Genomic DNA, 25,626 nt, shown 5'->3' with positions numbered 1-25,626 from the left:
TTAAAATAAAAGTTTAACAAATTTTAATTAATACAAAATATTTCAATTACTTGTTAATAAAAATTTAATTATCTTTTAAAAAATAGAACTGAAATATTTAAAAAAAACATAATTTTTCCTAATTTTTGAATAAAGTTTATCGAAATTCAAATTTTTAAGTTTTGAATCAATTAATTAACTTGGACACTTCAGTTCTGCTTTTCACGCAATTATTTCTGAAAATTCAAATTAGTTTTAACTAAAATCTTTTCCAAGTTAATTATTATAACCTAGATAAATTTTTTCCGGAATTTAATTATTTAAAACTAATTTAATTTGCAGAAAGAAGAAAAATGAAGGTATTGTTTATAAAATCATTGATTTTTTTCAAGGTTTTTCAGTTGAAAAAAATCAAAGTATTCTTGGCTTTTGAATATTTCAAAAATGTTTCTAAACACCAAATACCAGAATTTTGTTATTAATTCTAGAAATGTGTCATTTTTCCAGTAATTTCCATATAAAATTCACTAACAATTTCCCTGATTTTTCCCTGACTTGTGGCAACCCTGTTAATTTAAAGATGAAATTTTAAATGGGAAAAAAAGTTAATTTCTACTTTTCAACTTAAAGAAAAATTTCTTAATTTCAACTTAATGATAAATCTATAAATCAAAGGAAATTGCTCGAAAGTTTAGTTTATTTTGATTATTCGACTTCAATCAAAAATGTAAAATTAATTATTCAACACTTTTTTTTTAAAGAAACACTGTAAATATTAGGCTTGTCTTTAAATTTCAGAATTTTCATTTATAATTTAGTAGCTATTTTAAAATTTTTTCGAATTTTGACTATTAAAAATATAAATTAATAAATAATCTCATAAATAATAAATATGTAATTAGATGAATTTTTTGTGGTTTTTTAATATATTAATTTAAAATAAACGAAATTTTTGAGAAATGGAAATAATAGTAAATAAAATGTATAAACTGTCAACTGCAACAAATTAAAAATGTAAATTAACCCTTATTTACCAAAACTTGACAATTTTATAAAAAAATTCATAATTTTTTTACTTTTTGTTATTAAGGTTTGAAATTTTAACTGAGTCTTCTATTGATGAATTAATATAAGAAAAATTTCATTAATTAATTTTTAGAAATATATTCTAAAATACAATCCTTCCTTAATGAGGAAGCAAAAAGAAAAAATATTCCCGAGTGGTAAGCAAAGGGTTAAAAAATTATCAATAATTTCCCGAAATAGAAAAAATGAAACAACATTCTGAAATTTTCAGACGATCGGAATATTAGTAGGTTTAATATTCAGTCCATCACTGAAGATTCCTTCTTTCAGTTTCAAAAGAAAATGAATCTTCAATGTTGGGGGGGAGATCGATATTGTGGCAATGAAACAAGAAAAAAAAATTCTTTTGTATTTCTACGGGGTCGAGAACAATCGTTGTTACGGACTCGTACGTAGAATTCGTCGTTAAACGGATCACCATTACTGTGCCGTCCTGGGCTTCGATGCGTCTGTTGATTCGCGTCGCAACGTTACGACGTACCTCTAGCATGACGCAGCATATGTGATATATGCACTGCGTGATCGCCTCGCTGGTGCCAGATATGGTGACAGCGCGTTCCGTCGAATTGGGCAGCATCTCCGATGCAACTTGAATTGACGCACCGGTCACTTCCCGGATTTCCTTTATTTTTGAACCGCCCTTTCCAATGAGCGAGCCGCATTGTGAAGCGGGCACGATAAGTCTCAGGGTGATCGGTGGTCTCGGTACACCGCCACCGCCACCGGCTCCTCCGCCTTGCATATCGTGAAATTGCGAGCACCATTCCTCAAACTTCTTGCATATCAATGTGAACGCCTTGAAAATTGAGTTTGTGGGCCCCGTTACCGTCACTATTCGCTCGGGACACGTACCATCCGAGATCAGAATCTTTGCACCAGACTGAAAAAAATCAAAATCACATTAGTGTCAAAAATTTTTTTAAGTTCATTCCACGTGACTGTTTATGAAGAGCAAACATCATCATTTTTTTTATTACAAAAAAATTGACTCCAAAAACTTTTTTTATTTAAAAAAAAAATTGAAGTATCATTCTCTCAAATCTCACAGTTTTTTTTTCAAAAATAAGATTAATTTCAATTACTTAAAGTTCTGTATGTACTTTTTTACTACTTTTTTGAAATTAATTTTCGAGTGCGAAGTCTTTATGACTTCGCACTTTTTCCTAATTTTCATCAATTATTTCCTTTTCTCTTAAATTGATAATAACTTCAGTTCTAAATTTTTGCAAACTTCAATCATTTTCTAAATTTTAATTTTAAATTCTTAAAAAATACGATTATAATAAAATATAATTTTTCAAAAGTAAAAAATAAAATTCTTTAAAATATAAAATTGATTTCAATTAAATTTGACAAAATTTCCAAATAATTGGAAAATTTAATTTAATCTTTCTAAAATATTTACGGAAATTGAACTATCTTCAAAAAAATTTTGATTACAATTTTTTAAAACACTAATTTTTTCGTAATTTCTAAATTAAATTACATTCAAAACATGAATAGTTCTTGTTACAAAAATATATTTAAATAATTACAATATTTGATATAATTTCAATGGCAAATTTTGAAATTTAACAATTACAACTGAAATTCTTTCAAAATTAAATCCCTTTTTGTTGAAATTTTTAAATGAGATTATTCCAAACTTTAAATAATTTTTAATGAAAATAATAAAATAGTCATTTTTCAAAATAAAAATTAAAATATTATTTCAGTTTTACAAGAATAAAATTTTTTAAAGATTTCAATTTAAAACATTGAAATTGAACTATTTTTAAAAATAAAAACCGAGAATTCAATTTAAAATCTTAAAATTGAACTATTTTTAAAAATAAAAAAAACGAGAATTAAATTATTTAAGTACAAAAATAAATTATTTATTGAAGAATTTAATATTTCTAAAAATTGAATTTTTGGAACAAGTTTTAACAACATTTTTTGAAAATAATTAAATTTATGAGAAGAATTTTAATATTCATATAAATAATTGATTTTTTGCAAAGCATCTTACTATTTAAGAAAAAATTAAAATTTTGAAAAGAATTTCAGTAAAAATTTTAATAAATAATTAAATTCCCGTAAAGAATTTAATTATTTTTTAAATAAAAATCGGGAATTCAATTAATTTAATACAAAAATAAATAATTTATTGAATTATTGAATATTTCCAAAAATTTAATTCCTTTTAAGAACTTTATGAAATTTTTTGAAAATAATTGATTTCTTTATAACAATTTTAATAACATTTTTAAGAATAATTGAATTTTTCGAGGACTTCAATTAAGATTGCATTTAAAAACAATTAAAATCCTGCGATGATTTTTATTATTTATAAAAGTAATTGACTTCTTGCTACAAATTTTATTAAAATTTTATAAAAATAATTGATTTCCTGAGAAGAATTTCATTATTTATAAAAATAATTGAATTCTTACAAAAAATTTTACTATTTAAAAAAAATTTTTATTTTGAGAAGAATTTTAGTAAAAATTTTGTTAAATAATTAAATTCTTGTTAAAAATTGTAATATTTTTAAAAAATAATTAAATTCTTGAAGAGAATTTTATAAAAAATGTTTTAAATAATTGAATTCCTATAAAAATTGTATTATTTATGAAAATAATTGAATGTTTTAATGAATTTTATTAAATTTTTTTTAAATAAAATTGAATTCTTCTGAGAAATGTTATTAAAATTTCTTTTAAATAATTGAATTCTTCTGAGAAATGTTATTAAAATTTTTTTTATATAATTGAATTCTTCTGAAAAACTTTATTAAAATAGTAGATATTGAAAATAATTGAATTTTGGAAAATTTTTGAAAATAATTTAATCGTTTCAAAGAAATTTATTAAAATTTTTTGAATTGTTAAATTTTCTCATATTGAGGGCAAAATTTTTAAAAATTTGAATTTTAATATTTTTGTGAGCAAAAACTGGGAAATAGTGGTTTTTGAAAGAATGACCCTTAAATAATTCAAAATTTCTTTTAAATCAAAAACAATTTCAGACAGTTTATCAAAAAAAAAAAAAAAAAAAAATCAAAAATGTCTGTCAAATTTTAGTCTTTATGAGAATTTAGTCTGTCTGGAATTTTTAATTTGCATCCAAATACAAGCTTGACAAAATTGTCTATAATTTACACTAATTGTGATGGTGCTGCTTATCTTAAACATGGCCTTAAATTAACATTAAAATTAGCCTTTCAATTAAAATTACACTACCATCGCAGTAGAAGTAATTATCACGGTAAAATTATCTCCAAAATGATGCACAAGTTTTAAACAATCAGATGATCAAAATATTCATTACAAATATTTTCTAAAAAAATATTTTTTATTACAAATATTTTCTTGAAAAAAATTTTTTATTACAAATATTTAGAAGTAATTATCACGATACAATCATCTTCAAAATGATCCACAAGTTTTGAACGTTCAAATAGGGTAAGTGCGGGTATAGTCGGACAGTACTAGTAGTCGGACACTTTCATGTTTTTTGGCAAATAAATAATAATGCATTGTGATATTTACTTAAAAAAATATACTGGACGAATGTGTAAAGTTTATATTTTATGAAATTAGTGTTATTTTACAAAATAATTAAACAATAAATATTTTATTTAATATTTTAAAAATCGTGGTGTCCGACTATAGATACAACCATTTTCGAGTAGCGCGATGAGTGGCACAAAGTTTTGTTGATAATTAATCATAAATATTAAAACGTATAGGGTCTAAATATTATATTAATAACTTCTAATATGCTTTAATTCCATTTTCCAGCAGATAGCAATTAAAAAATTATCTTTTTCACTTTATAAATTCAACATATCTAAAAGATGTCCGACTATAGAAACAAGGGGAAAAAGTGTCCGACTACTAAAGCATTTGTAATTTTTCATTAAAATGTTTATATTTTATTAAATACTCAAGTATTTGTAACAAATTTATATGATTTTTAATCCTAAAGAACTCCTTTAATTGATAATGTGCTTATAAACACAGTAGATATTTGTTATTTCAAGAAAAAAAGCATAATATAAGATCGTATCCTTAAGTGTCCGACTACTAGTGCATTTACCCTATAGAAAAAATTTTTATTACAAATTTTTTTTTGATACGTGACAAAATTTAATTTAAAGAATAAACTTCGTTCATTTGAAAATTCAGAACTTCGGCAAAATTCTCTAAAATAATATTCCCGATAAAAAATTTCGATTTAAGATTTAAATAATTCGATTTTTACTCTTTTATTTATTTTTATTTTGAATTCTAAACTATTACCAAAAAAACAAAAAAAGCCAAAAGATAAAAAAAAATTCCAAAAACAAATTTTAATTACAATTACAAATAAATTAAAATTTCTCCAAATAATTTAATCAATTCGAATAAATTTAATAATGACAAACTTTTGCAAAAAAAAAATTTCTAAATAACGGATTAACGAGTTTGCCGTCTGAAGAATAACTTCTTTCGTTTACATTATTTAAATGAAGTATAGAAGAAAAATAAGAAGTTACAGAAAATAAAGTTAAAAAGTTTCTCTACAATACCCAAGTCTAATGAAAATCCTGATCATTAAGATGTGTATAAGACCATTATTCGAGCCTTGAGAAAATAATCAACTGTATTCAATTCAGAAAGAGTAAACTCCTTCTTTGCAATTAAGTTTTTTTTTTTTTTAAAAAAAGAAGAAGAAAAAATGGAGGAGAAAAAAAGGAAGAAAAATGGACCTATCTATGTACTACAGAATGAAAGAAGATAATTACCTCTTCGCGGAACCTCTTGACAATTTCTCCCTTTTTACCAATGATACTTCCGACTTCCTGAAACAAAGAATATTCTATTTAATAATAAAGCCTTCGTTAATAATAAATAAAAAAAGAAGAAGAAGCAACAGAAAGAAACTATAAAGTATTTCAACAAATGAAATATTGATAAGAATAAAAGTTCCAAGTCTCGTGAGTTAATTAATATCATTGTAGATATTTTTTTCTACTTGGAGAATCGCAATTTTTTTTTGCTGTTTTACACAATTTTTCGCAATTTTTTACTTTTTTGCAAGTTTTTACTTTTTTTGCAATTTTTTACTTTTTTCCATTTTTTTACTGTCTTACAATTTTGTTGTGGGACTAGCAACAAAGTATTCAATTTAACTCTTTGTAGACTAATTTTTTTAGATTAGCAACAAAATTTTTTAATTTAATCCTTTGCAGATTTACTTTTTAACTTAAATACAAATTTTTTTTGCGACTAGAAACATTTTCTTTTGAATCCTCTGCAGACAAATTGAGTACAAAAATTTTTGAGACTATAGACAAAATTTTCTTTTTAACCTTGTGCAGAATAATTTTTTAACTTGAATAAAAATTTTTTTTTTTTAGACAAGAAACAAAATTGTCCCTTAGAATCTTTGCAGACTAATTTTTTAAATTGAAATACAAATTTTTTTTAAACTAGAAACATTTCCTTTTTAACACTTTGCAGACAAATTGAATACAAAAATTTTTCTTTGAGATTAGAAAAAAAAATTTATTTTTTAAATCTTTGCAGTATAAGTATTAAATTTTTCACTAGAATTTAATTATTTAAAAAAATTTAAATAAAATTCTCAGTTATTCAATTATTTTCTCATATAGTAAACTTCTGCGCAAGAATTAAATTATTTTTAAAAATGATATAATTCTTCTTAGAAATTCAATTATTTTTGAAAAAATATAAAAATTTTTAACCAGAATTTAATTATTTAAAAAATTTTTAATAAAAATCTTCTCAAAATTTTAATTATTTTCTTAAATAGTAAAATTCTTAGTAAGAATTCAATTATTTTTATAAATAATAAAATTGTTCTTAGGAATTCAATTTTTTTTTATAAAATTTTAATAAAGAATTCAATTACTTTCAAAGATTGTTGTAAAATTCTTTATAAGAATCGAATTATTCAATTAATTAATAAATAATTAATTTTTGTATTAAAATAATTGAAATTCACTGGAATTTAATAATATAAAAAATTTAAATAAAATTCTGAATAATTGAATTATTTTCTCAAATAGAAATTATTTTCTCAAATTCGCAGGAATTCAATTATTTTTAAAAATAAAATTCTTCTCAGGAATTCAATTATTTAAAAAAAAATCTATTAAAATTTTCTCCAAGAATTTAATTGTTATCATAAATAATAAAACTCATCTTTCCAATCCTTTGCAGACAAATTGAATACAAAATTTTTTTTGGTGATAAGAAACATTTTCTCTTTAACCCTTTGCAAGATGAAAAAATCAGTTTGAAAAAATGTTTATAATATTCTTTGCAATTTATTCAATTATTTAATAAAATTCTTTGCAGGAATTAAATTATTTTTATGAATAATAAAATTCTTCTAAGAAGAGTAATTTTTTTTACTTTTAAAAATTATTTTGAAATACAATCATATTTTTGAAGAAATTTAAATTAAAAATTAGAAAATAATGGAATTTTTAAAAAAATTTAGAACCGAATATAAATTTAGTAAACAAATTCAGTAAATAAATTCTATAAATTTTTAATAGGATAAGAAAAAAAAGTAAATATTTTTTTTATAAAAATTAAGAAAAAAGTCGGAGAAATTAAAAGAGAAATTTATATTTTTAAATAAAAAAAATTACTTTTTATATTGAAAGAGAAATAAATATTTTTTATAAAAATTAAGAAAATAGTCGGAGAAATCAAAAGAGAAATTTTTTTTTCAAATTCTAGAATTAGATTATTTTTTGAATGAAACCCTACGTTTTGGAAAAAGAAAGAAAGAAAAGTGTAAAGAATAAGATCAATTGAGAACAAAAGGAAAAAAAAGAATTTCGTTAAATAGGGAAAAAAAGGGGAAGAAATAGTCTACACGATCAAATATCCGAGGTGCCATTTCGATTTGACCAGAATGTGAACACAATCTATGTTTAGAAGTTGCGCATACCTAATGCACCACTGAGTTTGCAACTCTGACATTATCGGGAGGTCAGACCGTGTCAGAGAAAAGACTCTCGAGAGACCTGGCTCTCTGGACAAAAGTGACTAGATAGAGAAAAAGAGAGGGACCTAATTATAGTTTTACGTGTTGCGATCTATCAGCATTTCTCTCATCTCTCTCCGATGCAATCTTAAACATTCTCATATGCACTTCATTCAAACTCTGAAAATTGCCAATTTTTTTAATTACTTTTTTTTTGACTCTTTACAAATTTGCAAACCGATTTTTTAATATACTGGTGAAAAAAGTTTATATTTAATTTAAAAATTAGACAAAAAAAAAAAAGAAAAAAATTTGTCTGCAAAGGGTTAAAAAAGAAACTGTCGATAGTCTCAAAAAAAATTTGTTTTCGAGTTGAAAATTGGTCTGCTTTTTGTCCCATTTTGCTTTCAGTCCCAAAAAATATTTTATTCAATTTGCAAAGGGTTTGGAATTCCTGAGAAGAATTATATTATTTATGCTAATAATTGAATTCTTTCAAAGAATTTTATTAAAATTGTATTAAAAATAATTGAATTCCTCAGAAGAATTTTATTATTTATGAAAAACATTGAATTATTGCGAAGAATAATAGAAAATTTTTCAAAAATTATTTTTTTTTTTTTTAATTAATAAAAAAATAATTACATAATTAATGTTAATAATTATTAATAACAAATTTCGTCCCTTTGGAGTTGAAAACAGAACGAGGAAGGAAGAAAAAATTTCTTTTTTTTATTCAGCAAAAAATGAATGAAAGAAAAATATTTCCTTTTTAGAGCAAAATTTTTTTCAATTTGACCTTTAAAAAAACAACCGCGAGAATCTAATTAAAATTATCCAATCGATATCGAAATAATTTAAAAGATGAATCAGAGAAGACATGACATATACATATATATAAAATTTAAAGAGTGACGAATGTTCTGCAACAATATTAATTCAAAAGCTCAGTTGAATTGGAGGTCTCGTGAGAATCTAGTTGCCAAATAAAAAGCTTAATTTGATTCCGAGAGTATTTTGCGATTTGAAACCCGCGCAAGGGACAAAGATAGATTTGAATGAGGTCAAAGTGGGGTTTACGTTGTTTGCTATTAGATTTACATTTTTCCAAACTACAAATCTCTTATAGATATTGTACCCCTAAATATCGATTGTCGCAAAAATTTTATCATTTTTCGCAGAAATTTTTTTTTTTAAAAAAGGTGGAAAAAAATCAAATTTATCTTGCTTTATATAATATATTTGAATAGAGGAAAACAAAATTTCGAATGAAATGAAGATTTATTAAAAGTATTTGCGATGAGGAAACTCAATGAAATTTCCAGACAGTTTCGGTGCAAAATGTATATAGTGAGATGTTATATTTTTAGTTACTAAGTTTTCGCAGAATTTCTGGAGACACCAACTTCCAGTTTATATACACAAATTTAACAGAAATGCCACTCGTAAATGAACGTTTTCCAAATAGAAAATCTATTGCTGGATTGAAATTGAAAAAATAAAGAAAAAAAGAGATGCACGGAAAGAAAAACTTACGTGTGACAATCGTGTATACATGGCTTTTAATGAATACGAGATTTTCCTAACGTGACAATTTTTTTTACAAATTTCAGGGATTAGTGATTTTTTCATGTAATAGGTGGAAAAAGGGGATTTTATTTTTCAAAAAAAGGGGATTCAGTATAAAAAAGAAGAAATTTCGAATTAAGTAAAAATTATTGTATAGTAGCGCATAAAATTTATTTTAAAGATTTTTTTACTTTTTCTCTTAACTACAGCTTTTTTAAATCAAATTATTTTTTTTCTTAAACTCTTTCTGGTAATTATTGATATCTTTTTTTATATTTTTCCGTAGTTTGCAACTTTCTTTAAATTTTTAATCAAAATTTTTATTCCAACGCTACTTTTGTTTCAAATTCCATGAATTTTATAATATACGAAGTAAATTTCAGAAAAAATTAGTAAAATTAACTTGGGACTTGAAAAAAATTTCCTTCAAAAATAGTAAAATTTAATATAAAAATTATAACCAAAATAACTTTTACTATTTTCAAAAACAATTTTTTTTATCTAAAAATTAGAAAAATTTACTGCAAAATAGTGAAATTTACTTTAAAAGTAAGAATTTTGAAAAGCGAATTGAAATGTTCGGAAAAAATTTAAATAAATATTATTAAAAATTCAACATTGAAAATCGTAAATTTTGCAATTAAAAATCATTATTTCCAGAGAAAAATTTTACAATATCTGTAGGAAATTAAATTAATTCAATTAATTAATTAACTAATTAAATTAATAAAATATACTTTGAATTTAGTAAAATTTATTCCGCAAATAATACAATTTGTCAAAAATTCCAAACAATTTCAATTTTTCTCAGATGGAAAAGTTATTTTATATTTGTTACTTTTTATGGAAAAATTTCCAAGTGAAAAGACACTGAGAAACAATATTAAAAATTTCTAAGTTTCAAAATCATGAATTTTTCCCAAATTTGCGATAAGTAAAAATTTTTTTCTTCAAGATTAATTAGAAATTTTTCTAACTTAAAAAAAATTATAATTTTTATAAGTTTTTCTTGAAATTAAGGGAAAAAGGGAGAAAATTTATTATTTTAATTGTTTAAGGGGATTTTGCTAATTTAAAGGGATAAAAAAAAGGGAAAAGGGGAAGAACTGTGATCCCTGAAATTTTATTTGAAAATTATTGAACAAAAAAATTGTTTTAACAGAAAAATTTGTTGATAAAATTCTTCATAGGAATACAATTATTTTTAAAAACATTAATAAAATTCTTCTTTGAAATTTAATTATTTTTAAACAATTTCAAATAAATTCCTCGAAATATTCAATTATTCTCAAAAGATTTTATTAAAATTAGTCGAAATAATTCAATTATTTAAAAAAATTTGATAAAATTCTTCGTAGAAAATACAATTATTTTTAAAAATATTAATAAAATTCTTCTTCGAAATTCAATTATTTTTAAACAATTTTAAATAAATTCGTCGAAATAATGCAATTATTTAAAAAATTTTGATAAAATTCTTTATGAAAATTCAATTCTGAGAAATATTCAATTAAATAAATTATCTATTTTTGTATTTAAATAATTGAATTCTCGTAGAATTTTCTAATGAAAAATTGATTTAAAAATAAATTTCAGTTAAAGTTTTAGTTAATTGAATATTAAAAGTATTATAGCGTGAATGTTTAGAAATCAAAAAAAAAATTTCAATAAAATTAATTACAAAAATTCAACTATTTTCAAAAATAATGAAATTCTTCTCATCAATTCAATTATTTATAAATTTTTTAGCAATAATTCCATTATTTTCATAAATAATAAATTTCTATTGAAAAATTCAATTCTTTTTAAAAATTTTAGTAAAATTCGTTTGCAAGAATTCAATTATTACCATAAATAATAAAATTCTTCTCAGCAATTTAATTATTTTTAAAATTTATTCACAAAATTCTTGTCAAAATTTCAATTATTTTCATAAATTTTCCTCAATTCAATGATTTTCAATATCTACTATAGTAATAAAATTTTTTAAAAGAATTAAATTATTTATAAATTTTTTTAATAAATTTCTTCGCAATAATTCCATTATTTTTTTTTAAATAATAGAATTCTTTATAGGAATTCAATTGTTTTCATAAATAAAATAATGATTATTATCTCTCGGTCATCTTTAATTATTAAAAAACATGAAGAAAGCGATCACTTCGAGTCGAAGACTCGGAGTAATCGATTTCTTCATGTTTTATAATAATATTCTTATAAGTTGTTGAATTTCAAAAAAGTTAGAATTTGAAATTTTCGAATAATAAATAAATAAGTAAAAATGTTTACTAATTTGAATTAGTGATTTAGTTTTTGCTTTCGAATTAGTAAATTTTACTAATAAATTAGTAATATTAATAATTAGCAATATTAATAGTTAATAGTATTAGTAGTTAGTACCCAGTAGTAAAATTTACTAATTCAAAAGCAAACAGTCAGTGACTAATTCAAATTAGTAAACAATTTTGACAAATTATCGAATTTAGAAAATAAATTAATTTTCAAATTTAGTAAATTTCTTAATTTTCTTTAATTGAATAAAAAATTGAATTAAAATAAAGAGAATTGTTTGAAATGCAAAATCTATTTGGAACGCGTTTCTCTCTTTCTCTCTTTGAACCCACCAGTAAATCTCCCAAAAGAGGACGAGAAAATTTCCGATTTTCTAAAAGTGATATTCTTTTTGTTTTCTTTGAAAGATAAGATAGGTGCACGCAACGTCTATTGCTGCAGTGAGAACAAATTTAGTCGAAACAAGAAGACGCCTAAGTAACGAAGGAAAGTGGCTCGAGTCCAAACTACTTTACTTAGAGAAATTTACGAGAGATTGCGAGATGTTATTTTTACAGAGATTCCAGTCTCGTTACGGAACGATTACTTTGCTGTTATCAAAAAACCACGCGTATTCAACTAATATATACACAAACATACATATTTATATGGATATAAAAACAAGTTCGAATTAATTGACAACTATTTATATATATATATATATATATATATATATTTATAAGAGAATTGACACAAACACACAAACACAGACAAATATTTATATGTAGGTATACAAGTGGGTTGAATTTTCATGCAACAATTCTGCGGGAAACTTGACCAGCTTTGGATTATAAGACACACAAGGAACGTGGCATTAAAAGAGGGGATGACCGGTTGGCATCTGGCCATTATTTTAACCGCGGACAAAACCATTGTGGAATTTTTCGAGAATTATCGTGAATACATATAGTCTCAGGGGAAGAACTAACAAAATATTTAATGTAAAGAAAATCTAAGTTGGCGATTTTGATAATTTTTTTTTACAAGCTTCGAACTGAATTTAGAAATAAAAAATATCAAAAGTGTCATAAAATATTGGTAAAAATTTAAAAATGGTTGTTTAATTTCTCCACTTCAGAACGCCAAGGTCGACGCCAGATGGCGAGAAATCTGATTTTATCAACTGAACTGCCATCTGACAGTGACCTTGGCGTTCGCAGGTGGAGACTACCATCTACATATTGAAAATCAAATTGTTCGTAAATAATCGTAATTTTATAATTATAAAGTTATTCAGTTGTTTTAAATTGTTGTTCATTTTCAACTTTCAGTGAAAAATAACAGAAATTTGTAAAATTCAGACTTCGCACTTGATAATTAAATTAAATAATGATAATAATAATAATAAAAAATAATTAAATAATAATTAATATATATAATATATATAACAAGTTGTTCATTTCATGACCATTTAGCTTCCTCAATGTATAAAAATTGCGGTTTTGCAAACTTTTGAAAAACTATGTACAAAAGGGTTCGTCCAGAAGATTTGTTAAAAATAAAATTATATAAATCATTTATAATATAATTGAGCAGTGGGAAAAGGAGAACAATGTTAAACTATAAATATGTTCAATATATTATAATTTTTATAAAATTAAAAAATTTTAAAGTCGATGAGTGCGATGCCTGAATATTTAATATCAAATAGTATCAATACTAAGAAAAATATTATTAATGTTTTTCTATCAATAAAAATATATTTTTAAATTAATAGACTAATTATAGAAATACAAAAAAATTTTTTCTCTTACAAAAAAAAATGAAAAGAAACCTTGTAAATTTTTCTACACACTTGCTAGTGTCGTTTACAACGGGTTTGCAATCACAAAAAGCAGTTTTTGACGTATATATAAATTTTACAAAAAGCACACGAAAGAATGGAATTTCAAATGACTTCTAAATTATTTTATCCCACCAAGGAGAATCAAGAACAACGAAAACTAGTTTTCAATTCCAATTATATGTACAAGTACATTAAACTGCTTTAAAAGAGTTGCACTTTGAATTCTCGTGGGAGTGAACCTCACTTTAGACATTTTCACTATAAACTTCTCTCTTTTCATCTTTGTCACTGCGAGTACAATCTACTTTCCCAAAGGATATTATTTTTTTTTCTTTTGTTATAACAATAAGTTTAAAAAAAAAAAGAAAAGAAAGAAACTCACAACCCAAAGAGTATAATTTCATTGAATTATAAATCATAATTATAATTGTATCATTATTATTCGCAGCGTATAATTTTAATTTCTATTTTGTTTTTAGTTTATTTAATTTGTTCAATTTAAATTTATTTCCATTATAATTTCCGTCATTTTTTCGACATGCCTCATTTATTACTTAAACTATCACAATTTTTCTAAGGATATCAAATTGAGACCAAAAAACGTTTCTTCGCAACTATTTTTATACGTTTTTTTTTCTCATTTTGATATCCTTAGAAAAAAAGTAAAAAATTTAAACAACTAAATAAAGTGAAAAACAAAATTAAAAATTAAATTAAAATTCTACTCTCTAAATTTGAATTAGTAAAAATGTTTACTTATTTGAATTAGTGTCTGACTTTTTGCTTTCGAATTAGTAAATTTTACTAATAAATTAGTAGAAACTGATATTTATTAATTAATTTAAGTATTATTTTTATTTACTAATTCAAAAGCAAAAAATCAGTCACTAATTCAAATAAGTAAACATTTTAACTTATTATTTACAAATTTTTTATTTATAGAAATTTATTCGCTAAATGATTTATTATTATTATTATTATTATTATTATTATTATTATTATTATTATTATTATTATTATTACCTATTTAAATTAAATTTACCAAATCTCGTATTATGCTTTTGTGATCATACTTCAAAATGCATACAATTTTGATTACATTCCCATTAGTGGAAATAATAATAATAATAACAACAACAATAATAGTAATTATAATTAAGGAAAATTTTTGAAAATAATTAAAATTTTGCCAAGAAATTTATTAAATTTTTTAAAAATAATTCAATTTTAGAGAAGAATTTTATTATTTATAAAGATAATTGATAATTTACGCAAAGAATTGCATTAAAAATTTTGAATGCAATAATTTTATTCTTTTTAAATAAATTTAATTAAAAATTAAAAATTTATTAAAAATAATATTTAAATTCTAATAAATAAATTGTAGCAAAGGTTATTAAAATAATTAAATTTCTTTGATAAATTTTAATAAAATTTTTAAGAATAATTACATTTTTCGAGGAATTCAATTAAAATTGTAATAAAAATTATTGAAATTCGGCAATTAGCTTTATTATTTATCAAAATAATTGAATTCCTAATAAGAATTTTATTATTTGCCAAAATAATTTGTAAATAATGAAATTTCTGTCAAATTTTTATTATTTTTTGAAAATAATTAAAGGTTTGTGTAAAATTTTAGTAGATTTCTTTTTAAATAATTGAATTCTTTTGGAAAATTTTATTAGAATAGTATAGATACCTATTAAAAATCATTGAATTGAGGAAAAATTTTGAAAATAATTGAAATTTTTCCAAGAATTTTATTAAAATTTTTGAAAATCATTGATATTTCGGAGAAGAATTAAATTATCTCTAAAGATAATTGAAATTTTGATGAGAATTTTTAAAAATTTTTGAACATAATTGAATTTTTGCGAAGAATTTTATTACTTTTGAAAATAATTGAATTCCTTCAATCATTTGTAATTTCTCTAAAATTATCCAAATTATATCGTATAATTTACGTACTTTACGGACCTTTTTTCAAAAAAACGGACTTTTACGGACTTTAAGCAAAGTTACGGACTTTTACGGGATTTACGGACCTAGTTCGAGCCCTGAATATTATTAATATTATTGTTCCACATTTTGATAATATTTTGAGATAAACTATTCAATGGAATCAAGTACAAAAATAAATTTCTTGCATCGTATATAGGAAACAGATGAAAAAAAAAATTCTAATAGACAATAAAAATGCGAATCCGCACATATTGGAAAAATGCAAATTTTATTTTATAATTGAAACGATATAAGAAAATTGTGATTTGCATGGAACCGATTGGCCAGTGCTCCTGGCCGAGGTCCAGTCTCCTCTCATATTGTAATGGTAGTTCCCCCTGAGACATAATAGTTCCACCAGCCAAAAACTCGGCCAGACGTATTAATCCCCTTTCCTCTTTTCTCGCAACATCCAAGGGTATATTGCTCCTCTGCTCTGCAACTCAACGCTCTCATTGTCGCGACATTTGTCTAACGAAACCGACCTCTAATAATGCCAACCAAACTTTTACAAAAACAAAAAGAAAAAAAAAAAAATTAATAACAACAAAAAATATACCATTCTTTTATTTTTCCAATTCTTATTCAATTTCAATTTTCAATTTAACGAAATTTTTTTTAATGAGAAGGTAAATTTTTTAATTATAGATAAAGAATTTTTAATTTTATATTTATCATTTAATAAAAAATTAATTAATATTTTTATTTATTACAAGAGGAGAAAAATTTTATTCGAACTAAATAGTTCACCGGAAGTTTTGAACTTTTAAATAAACGGCGATGTTTTTATTACTTCTTTTAATTTGAATTTTATTTACAAAATATTGTTTTTCATATTTAAAAAGATTCATTTTTGACTAAATAAATATTCAATAACGATATTTTTCATTTCAATCTAGTAATTTTTAAAAATATTGTATAAGAAAAAATATTTTTTTCATTTGAACGTTCGAAACTTTAGGTAATTACGAAATATAATATATAATAAATAAAATAATAATAATAATAAAAATAAATTAAATAATAATAAATAAAATATGAAATATAATTCGAGTTAAAGAAAAGTAGATTTATCTTAGAGACCACTCGAAATTATTTAAAGCAAATCAAATTTATTTGAACCAAATTAAATTTTATTTGAACCAAATAAAATTTATTTAAACCAAATTTTATTAGAACCAAATAAAATTTTTTCGAATCAAATAAAAAGTTTGGTTGGCCTTGAAAAAAATATACATTTTTTGGGTGTATTTAACAATTTAATTTTACATTTATAATTTAATATTTATGTATTAATTTTCTAATTTTAAATTTAATATTTATTTATTAATTTTCTAATTTAAAATTTTACATTTTAAAATTTTTTTTTCATATTAATACAGCAATTTTTTAAAAATAACATTTTTCCCTTCAACGAATCCATCACTTTACTCCAACTTTTATTTTTCACGAATTATCATTTTAATACTTGAAAAAAAAGCTCTGAAAAAAGGAAAAAATAAAATTTCCACCAAACAGGAAACATTCATTTGTCCGATAACAAACAGTCAGAAAAACATTTTATCGTGATTTTAAAAACTGAGCAATCACAATTTCAGGATAATTTCTAATTGATTAATTTCAAAATTCGCACGCGATGAAAATATGTTTTTGCCAGCTGTCTGTATGTTGAAATAAAATTTTAATATAAAACGAAAATTCAGCGCTTTTATTCTGTCAAGTTAGAATTTTTAAAATTATCTTCTCAATATGTAAATATTTTTAATAAATTATTTTCAATAATTTTAGTGAATAATAATTTATTCACTAAATTCAAAATTTATTTGGAGTAAAAAAAATATTTATTTGAATAAAAAATTTAGTTGTAGCAAAGAAATATTTATTTAAATAAAATAAAATTTATTTGGAGCAAAAAAATATATTTATTTATCTAAAATAAAATTTGTTTATAATAGAATTTACTTGGGGCAAAAAATATTTATTTAAATAATAAAACAAAATTTATGTAAATTAAAAAATTTACTTGGTGCGAAAAAATATTTATTTTAATTAAATAAATTTTCTTTGAGTCAAATTTTATTTGGCGCAAATAAAATGTTTATATTTAAATTAAATGAAATTGATTCGAAACAAACAAATTAGCAGGCCCTGAGAAAAATATTTTCTCATCGACGATATGTACCATTTTACATTATCCAGTCAATGTGTAAATTGAATGGCAAATTAATTTTCGCTTTGAGTTCGAATGCGCTTACAATTGCAAGCGCATGATTAGAAAATGCCTTTTAGCCGCAAATGGGAATGTAATCAAAATTGTATTTGTCTTTTGAAGTATGATCACACAAGCAGAATATATGAGATTTGGTAAATTTAATTTTTAACCAATACATTATATCGACAGCCATTGAAATAGAAATTACATTTCCGCAATAGACACAAAATATTCAATATAAATTTAAAAAAAAATAGAGAATACGTATTCAAAATATAGGAAAAAGAAAAATAGGACAAAAAAGGGAAAAAACTACAAGAAAAGTACAAGAAAAATTATTTCAATAAAAATATTACTTAGAAGATGTTTTTGTCATAAAGACGAACATAATTTTTTCTCTTTGAAAGTGTAACAGTTTATAGATGGAAACTGCAATTTATTCAAACAAGAAAAGTAGTGGAGTGGTTTCTTGACTTGTGAATATCTTATGATAAAAGCTCTTTTTAAAATCACAATATTTTCAAGTGAAGCAAGAAAAGCGGATACATTTCCCTTTGTCATTTTGCTGTCTAACAATAAGAATGGCCAATTAAAATGAATACGAGTTTAAACTACTCTTTCTATTTTAATATTATGAAAATATCCTATCAAACATCTTATTTCTATATATAATTTTCTTTCATTAGTTTTGTTGCATCTCTAGACTTTCATCTTCACTTTTATACAGATATTAATATCCACCATCGGATCATTGTACAAGAATTAAAATTTTTTATATTAAACACTTAAACATTTTTTAAATAATTTTGAGAAAACTCTTACAGAATTCAATTATTCGAAAAAATTTAATTATAATACGTCTAAAATTATTGTCTAATTGTCTATTGTCTAAAATTATCAATTATTATGGTCAGAAGTAACTGTAATTATTATCATTGCAATCAATTATTTTCTAGAATTTCCATAAGTCAAATTCTATTCAAAAATTCAATTATTTAAAAGAAAATAAATTTAATTATTACCAGAAATAAAAAAATTAGTTCTTTTTTCAAATTTCAAATTTTTGTTACATGTTAATTTTTTATTTAATTAAAAAATATTATTTTGTACATTAAAAAAAATTAACTAACTGAAAAAACTAATTTTCAATATACATAGTATTGTAATTTTTGAAAATGTTTTCAAAACAAATTTTGTCTATTTGAATGTTCAAAATAAAATTTTATTTTCATGATTTTAAAGTTTCTGAGATGAAAAAAAATTTCAAGAAGAGTTTAAAGTTTTCGAGATTTTCAAAGGACATAAAAAAAGAAAATTGTCTTTCTTAGCATTTCAAGAAATTTGATATTTTTCCAGTACTTTTATAATAAAATTCCCTGACTCGTTCCTTTGATTTCTGTCGTAAACTTGAATTAAAATTTGGAACTTTGAAATTAAAACGGTAGAATTTTTAAATAAAAATTTGGATTTTTTTATTGAAACAGAACATTTTAATTGAAATTTTTGATAATTAATTTTAATAATAATAATAATTTTAATAAAATAGATGTAAATGTTTTTTTGGATTATTTAAATGTAGTATATGATGTTTTTGTTTTTTGTTTTAAATATAATCCACTTATTTCTCTTTTTTAAAAATACATTAGCTTTCGCCCGACAACGTTGGGCCTCTTCAGATGAGAATTCTAGAGAATACATACAAATTCATATAGAAAGATATAAAGAATTAATTTCTTTTTAATAATAATTTTAATTTAAAAATTCTATGTTTTAATTTAAAATTTGGAATTTCGTAAAATTAAAATTTAAAGTTTAAAAAACACTGAGAGCACCTAGTTTATTCTCCCAATGGATAAACTTTATAAAGTAACTCATCTTAGACACGCCCCTTAAAAAATTAAAACCCCCAACTCAAAAGCCAGAGTGCCAAGGTAAGAAATAAATTTTCAACAAGAAGTCTCGTTACATCATAATAAACTTGAAGTTCACAAGTGTGTTTGTAACCTTTACTTAATTCAAGAAAGGACGCTTTTAAACTTGAAACCTCATCATCACCTACTGTCGTATAACTTCCATTTAACCATAAATAATTCCAAGCCGCACTGAATAAAAGAAATGCAAATAGAAAACAGAAAAAATAGGAAAAAAGAAAAACCCTGTGGAAATTTTTCCAAAGTCACCTAATCTTGGCTTTAATTTTTATTATAAAAAGAATATTATATTATTTAAGAAAATATTTGAATCCCTGTAAATAATTTTATTATTTATTTATTTATGAAAATAATGGAATTATTGCGAAGAAATTTATGAAAAATTTATAAATAATTGAATTCTTTTGGAAAATTTCAATAAAATAGTAGATTTGAAAATCATTAAATTGAAAAAAATCTTTGAAAATAATTAAAATTTTGCCAAGAATTTTGCGAAGAAATTTTAAAAATAATGAAATTGCTAAGAAGACTTATTATTTATGCAAAGAATTGAATTCTTGTAATTAATTTTATTAAAATTTTAAAAAATAATTGAATTTCTGAGAAGATTTTTATTATTTATGTTAATAATTGAATTCTTGCAACAAATTTTACTAAAATTTTTAAAAAGAATTGAATTCATTAGAAGAATATTATTATTTTTGTTAATAATTGAATTCTTCTAACGAATTAAACTAAATTTTTTAAAAATAATTGAATTTCTGAGAAGAATTTTATTATTTATGTTAATAATTGAATTCTTGCAACGAATTTTACTAAAATTCTTAAAAAGAATTGAATTCATTAAAAAGAATTGAATTCATTAAAAAATTTTTATTATTTATGAAAATAATTGAATTTTAGAGAAGAATTTTTAAAAATAATTGAATTTTTGAGAAGAATTTGATTATTTATATGAAAATAAGAGAATTATTGAGACTTTTATAAAATTTGTTTGAAATAATTGAATTCTTTCGGAAAATTTTATTAAAATAGTAGATATTGAAAATCATCGAATTGAGAAAAATTTTTGAAAATTGAAATTTTGCAAAGAAATTTTAAAAATAATTGAATTGCTGAAAAATTTTTTATTATTTATGCAAATAGTTAAGTTTTTGTAATTAATTTTATTGAAATTTTTAAAAATAATTGAATTTCTTAGAAGAATATTATTATTATTTTTGTTAATAATTGAATTCTTGCAACGAATTTTACTAAAAATTTTTAAAATAATTGAATTCCTTGGAAGAATTTTATTATTTATGAAAATAATTGAATTCTTGCGAAGAATTTTTAAAAATAATTGAATTTTAGAGAAGAATTTGATTATTTGTAGAAATAAGAGAATTATTGCGACGAGTTTTATAAAAATCTTTTGAAATTGAATTCTTTTAGAAAATTTTATTGAAATAGTAGATTATATTGAAAATCATCGAATTGAGGAAAATTTTTGAAACTAATTTAAATTTTGTGTAGAAATTTATATAAAAAAATTGTAAATAAATGAATTGCTATGAATTTTTTATTATTTATGAAAATAATTAAATGTTTGCGTAGAATGATTAAAAGTTTTTTTTTTAAATAATTAAATTCTTTTGGAAAATTTTATTAAAATATTAGATAATGGAAAATTTTTGATAATAATTTAAATTTTACCAATAATTTTATTAAAATTGTTAAAAATAATTGAATTTCGGAGAAGAATTTTATTATTTATGAAGGTAATTAAAATTTTTACGAGAATTTTTTAAAATTATTGAACATAATTGAGGCCTTGGATCCAATAACTCGCCCGACGCTCGGAGGAACGCGCAACTTCCAGTCAGTGAGCAGTGAGCGCCTCTGGGCCACTCACTGCTACCCGACTGGTATTAGCGCGTGCCTTCGAGCGTCGGGCGAGTTATTGGATCCAAGGCCTCAATTGAAGATCTGCGAAGAATTTTATTCATGGTAATTTCATAGTTTATGAGACAAACAAAAAAGACACAAAAATTCAGAATTTTCTTATAAATTCTAAAAATTTAATTTTTTTCAGTACTTTTAATAAAAATCCTTAATTTTTTCCTGATTTCCCTGACTTACGACAACCCTGTGTCTATTACCAATTAACAATGAAAGAAGAAAATAATTCGAATCGAAAGAAAAAACTTGTTTTGGTAACCCAGTTGGGGCCAGTATTTAGTCCAATATACTTTTCCACACGGGAAAAGGAAAAAAGGAAAAAGAAGAAACGGAAAAAGAAAGAAAATGAAAAATAGGAATAGGAAAATGGAAGAAAATGAAAAATAAGAATAGGAAAAAGGAAGAAAAAGAAAAATAAGAATAAGAAAAAGAAAGAAAAAGAAAAATAAGAATAGGAAAAAGGAAGAAAAGGAAAAAAGAAGGAAAAGGGAAAAAGAAGAAAAGTAAAAAGAAAAAAGGAGAATAAAATAAATAAAACGAGAAAAAAAGAAAAGTAAAATGAGTAAAAGAAGAAAAAAAATAAAATAAAGAGAAAAATACAACTATGGAACGAAAGAAGTAAGTAGAGATCAACGAAGCCCCATCGTTGTTGTTAGAGCGTAAAAACATGACTATAATGAGATTTGACATGGAAGCACTTCGCACGATAGATAACTTTTCGCGGGAGGGAGAAATGAATAAGAAAGAAGAAGAAGAAGAAGAATAGGGGCCAAAAGAGAGACACAGTAGTCGAGATGTTCGAAAAAAAGGGGTGAAAAAGAAAATGAAGGAAGTGGGAAACCCTCTAACCGTCAGTGACAGTCGCACGTTGTGGGGGGTAGGTGTATATAAGGGTGCGAGAGACGGTGAATAAAAGGGTGATAAAACGAGGTGGAGAGGGGCCTATGCAGACGCAAGAGTATCATTGAGATGTGCACAAACGTGCAATAATCTCTGTGTCATACTTTAGCACGGATACTCATGTAGTGCATTTATATAGACACACACAAACGCAGGGACGTGTCGGATGTCACGTGTTTCCTTCAACATTTTGTTCGTGACATTGATTTCGCTTCAAATTTCCGTCCACGACAAGGAAATGAATCTTTGATTACAATCCAAGATTTCCATTATCCTGTACGACCTGAATTTAGCGCCATTAGGTTTTCAAAGTCGAATCTTTTCTTTTTCATAGCTACATTTTTTTCCATTAATTCTACTGTGTGAAAAAATAAGGAATTAATTGGAAAAATTCTAAATTGCAAAAAATTGTTTTGATGGTTTTTTTTTTTTTAATAAGTCTCGTTTCGCCTTTAAGGGGATGTCAAAAAGTAGATGCGATTTTTACATACAGTTTCAGGTTTCAACTTTGACAACCACTTAAAGAGCGCAGCAAAAAAATTAAGATTTAAAATACACCGTTTTTCTGAGGATATCAAATTGAGACAAAAAAGGAATCAAAAATGTTGCGACGCAACATTTTTGATTCCTTTTTTGTCTCAATTCGATATCCTTAGAAAAATTACAATACGGAAAAATTCCCTTCTTCAGTTGATTAAATTTTATTAGTTAAATGTTTTAATAAAATAATAAAAATAAAAGTGTTAAAAAGAAATTCAAGAAAAATAATTCACAAGAATTTAAAATATATTTTTCAAAATTAAATCATTATTATTGTTACGTAAAACTTTATATAACAGTAAATTTGCTGCACTGAAAAAAAAAGTTCATTGAATCAAGTAAATGCATTTTCTTGACCTGATTTACTTGAAACAAACCCATATTTTCTTATTGGAAGAAATTTATTTTCTTGTGTCAAGTAATTTTGAGCATTGATCAAAGTTATTGGAATAAGAAAATATGGGTTTGACATAAGTAAATATCTTACTGTTTCAAACGAACTGTTTTACATGCGCCAAGTCTCGAAAAAGTATTGAATCAAGAATATCATGTTCTCACGTCAAGTAATTTACCTTGAGTCATTTGGTATCTTGAGTCAAATAATTTTTTTATTTCCTTTAAAGCAACTATTTATTTCATCCAACACCCATAGTCTTGAGCCAAGAAAATGGGAAGATTAATACAAGTTAATAATTGTTTCAACTCAATTAAAAATTATTTTGTTTCAAAGAAATATTAATTAATCTAAGCATTTCTTTTACTTGAAGCATTTCTATATTCTCATGTTTCAAAATCATTAATTTCTTGCGAGAATGTTATATTTTCTGGAATGAAATATTTTATTTATTCAATTCAATTAAGTGTAAGATCTTAATATAAGTAAATATTTGTTTCAAGTCGATTAAAAATTATATTCTATTAATCCCATATTTATTTGAAGAAAGAAATTCATTTTCTTGTGTCAAGTAATTATTAGCATTGAACAGAATTCTTGAATTAAGAATGTAGTATTTGGCGGAACTAAATATGTAATTATTTCAACCAAATATTTTACTTTTCCGAAGTACCAAAAAGTATTGAATCTAGAATATATGTTCTTAAGCGAAATAATAAAGTATTGTCTGGAGAATTCATGTTTCTTGAATCGAATCATTTTATTTATTTGCTTTGAAACTTTTTTTTACTTAACACAATGCCGGTGTTCTTGATCCAAGAAAATATTTTTCTTCAAATGTATATGCAACTTAAATATCAGTTTTTGAAAACTGTCCATTGAGGCTAGGATGGCATAGTGGTAGCGTGACGGCTTCTGGTGCGTGCAACCCGAGTTCAATTCCTCCGACCGTGGAAAATTTTCTTTCAAGGTATATTTGTTGTATTTGTGTTAAGTATTAATTAAATGTAAATATATATGTAAAATAATAATTATTTAATTATTTAAATAAAAAATATAAATGTTAATTAATTAAATAATAAAAATGTTTGACCTAAGTATTAGAAAAGATGGGATGGAGGTAAGGGGGGGGGGGTAATTTAAGTAAATAATTTACTTGTATTGAGAAAGTATTTTTTTGATTGAAAACTATAAATTTTCTCAAATCAAGAAAATATTTTCTCGGACAGAGAACATACTTTCTTGATTTGATACATAAATTATTTTGAATTAATATATTCTGCATTTCTTACATGCTACTTAATTTCTTGGTAGAATTCCATATTTTCTTGGATCAAGAATATCTGTTCTTCTCACAAAATAAATGTTTTCTTCATTTAATCTTGAATTACTTGAACGAACGTTACAAAACATTGAATGAATCGAATAAAATAATTCAATCATCTATATATATTCTTAGAACAAGAAAATATTTTATTCATTTAATACATTTTATATTTCGTATAAGAAGACTAACTTCTTGGTCGAATTCCATATTTTCTTGGATCAAGAATATATGTTCTTCTCCCAAATATCCTATGTCAAGAAAATCGTTTTCTTGAATCAATACTTTAATAGTCTTGGCCGTATTCAATCCCACGATTTACTTCAACCAAGAAAAATTTTCTTGGTTCAATACTTTTTTTTTTTCAGTGTGCAAAGAGAAGAAAATAAATATTAACAAAATTGGTTAAAATATATTGTTCAAAAAAAAAAAAAAACAAAAGAATAGTATTAACTTTTCAATCAAAAACTGAGATTTTTTTTTTATAATCTACTGAACAAAAATTGTTACGCAATTTAAAGTAAATGTATAAAATAAATCAATAAATCACTGCGTATAACCGGATAATTCTTTTTTTTTTGTTTTAAATTGAAACCAATCAAGACAAACATTTTAATTTTCGTACTAAAATAAAGCTAT

At 23.1% G+C, this 25,626-nt stretch overlaps 1 protein-coding gene across 4 annotated transcripts in view; it reads right to left on the bottom strand.

The window, feature by feature from the left end:
* Positions 1-25,626, bottom strand: part of LOC122512963 (poly(rC)-binding protein 3) — a 78,445-nt gene that overhangs the window by 36,814 nt on the left and 16,005 nt on the right. For all 4 annotated transcript variants that reach the window (XM_043629161.1, XM_043629157.1, XM_043629160.1 and 1 more), the window contains exons 3-4: positions 5,837-5,893; positions 1,547-1,945 (exon numbers count right to left, since the gene is read on the bottom strand). In XM_043629161.1, the coding sequence (XP_043485096.1) occupies positions 1,547-1,945; positions 5,837-5,893 (456 nt within the window). The remainder of the gene's footprint in view (positions 1-1,546; positions 1,946-5,836; positions 5,894-25,626) is intronic.

The sequence above is a fragment of the Leptopilina heterotoma genome, unplaced genomic scaffold, assembly GCF_015476425.1.
Source record: "Leptopilina heterotoma isolate Lh14 unplaced genomic scaffold, ASM1547642v1 Lhet_13, whole genome shotgun sequence".
Taxonomy (NCBI): Eukaryota; Metazoa; Arthropoda; class Insecta; order Hymenoptera; family Figitidae; genus Leptopilina; species Leptopilina heterotoma.
The sequence above is the reverse complement of the archived record's forward strand: the minus strand, read 5'-3'. Positions and strand labels throughout refer to the sequence as shown.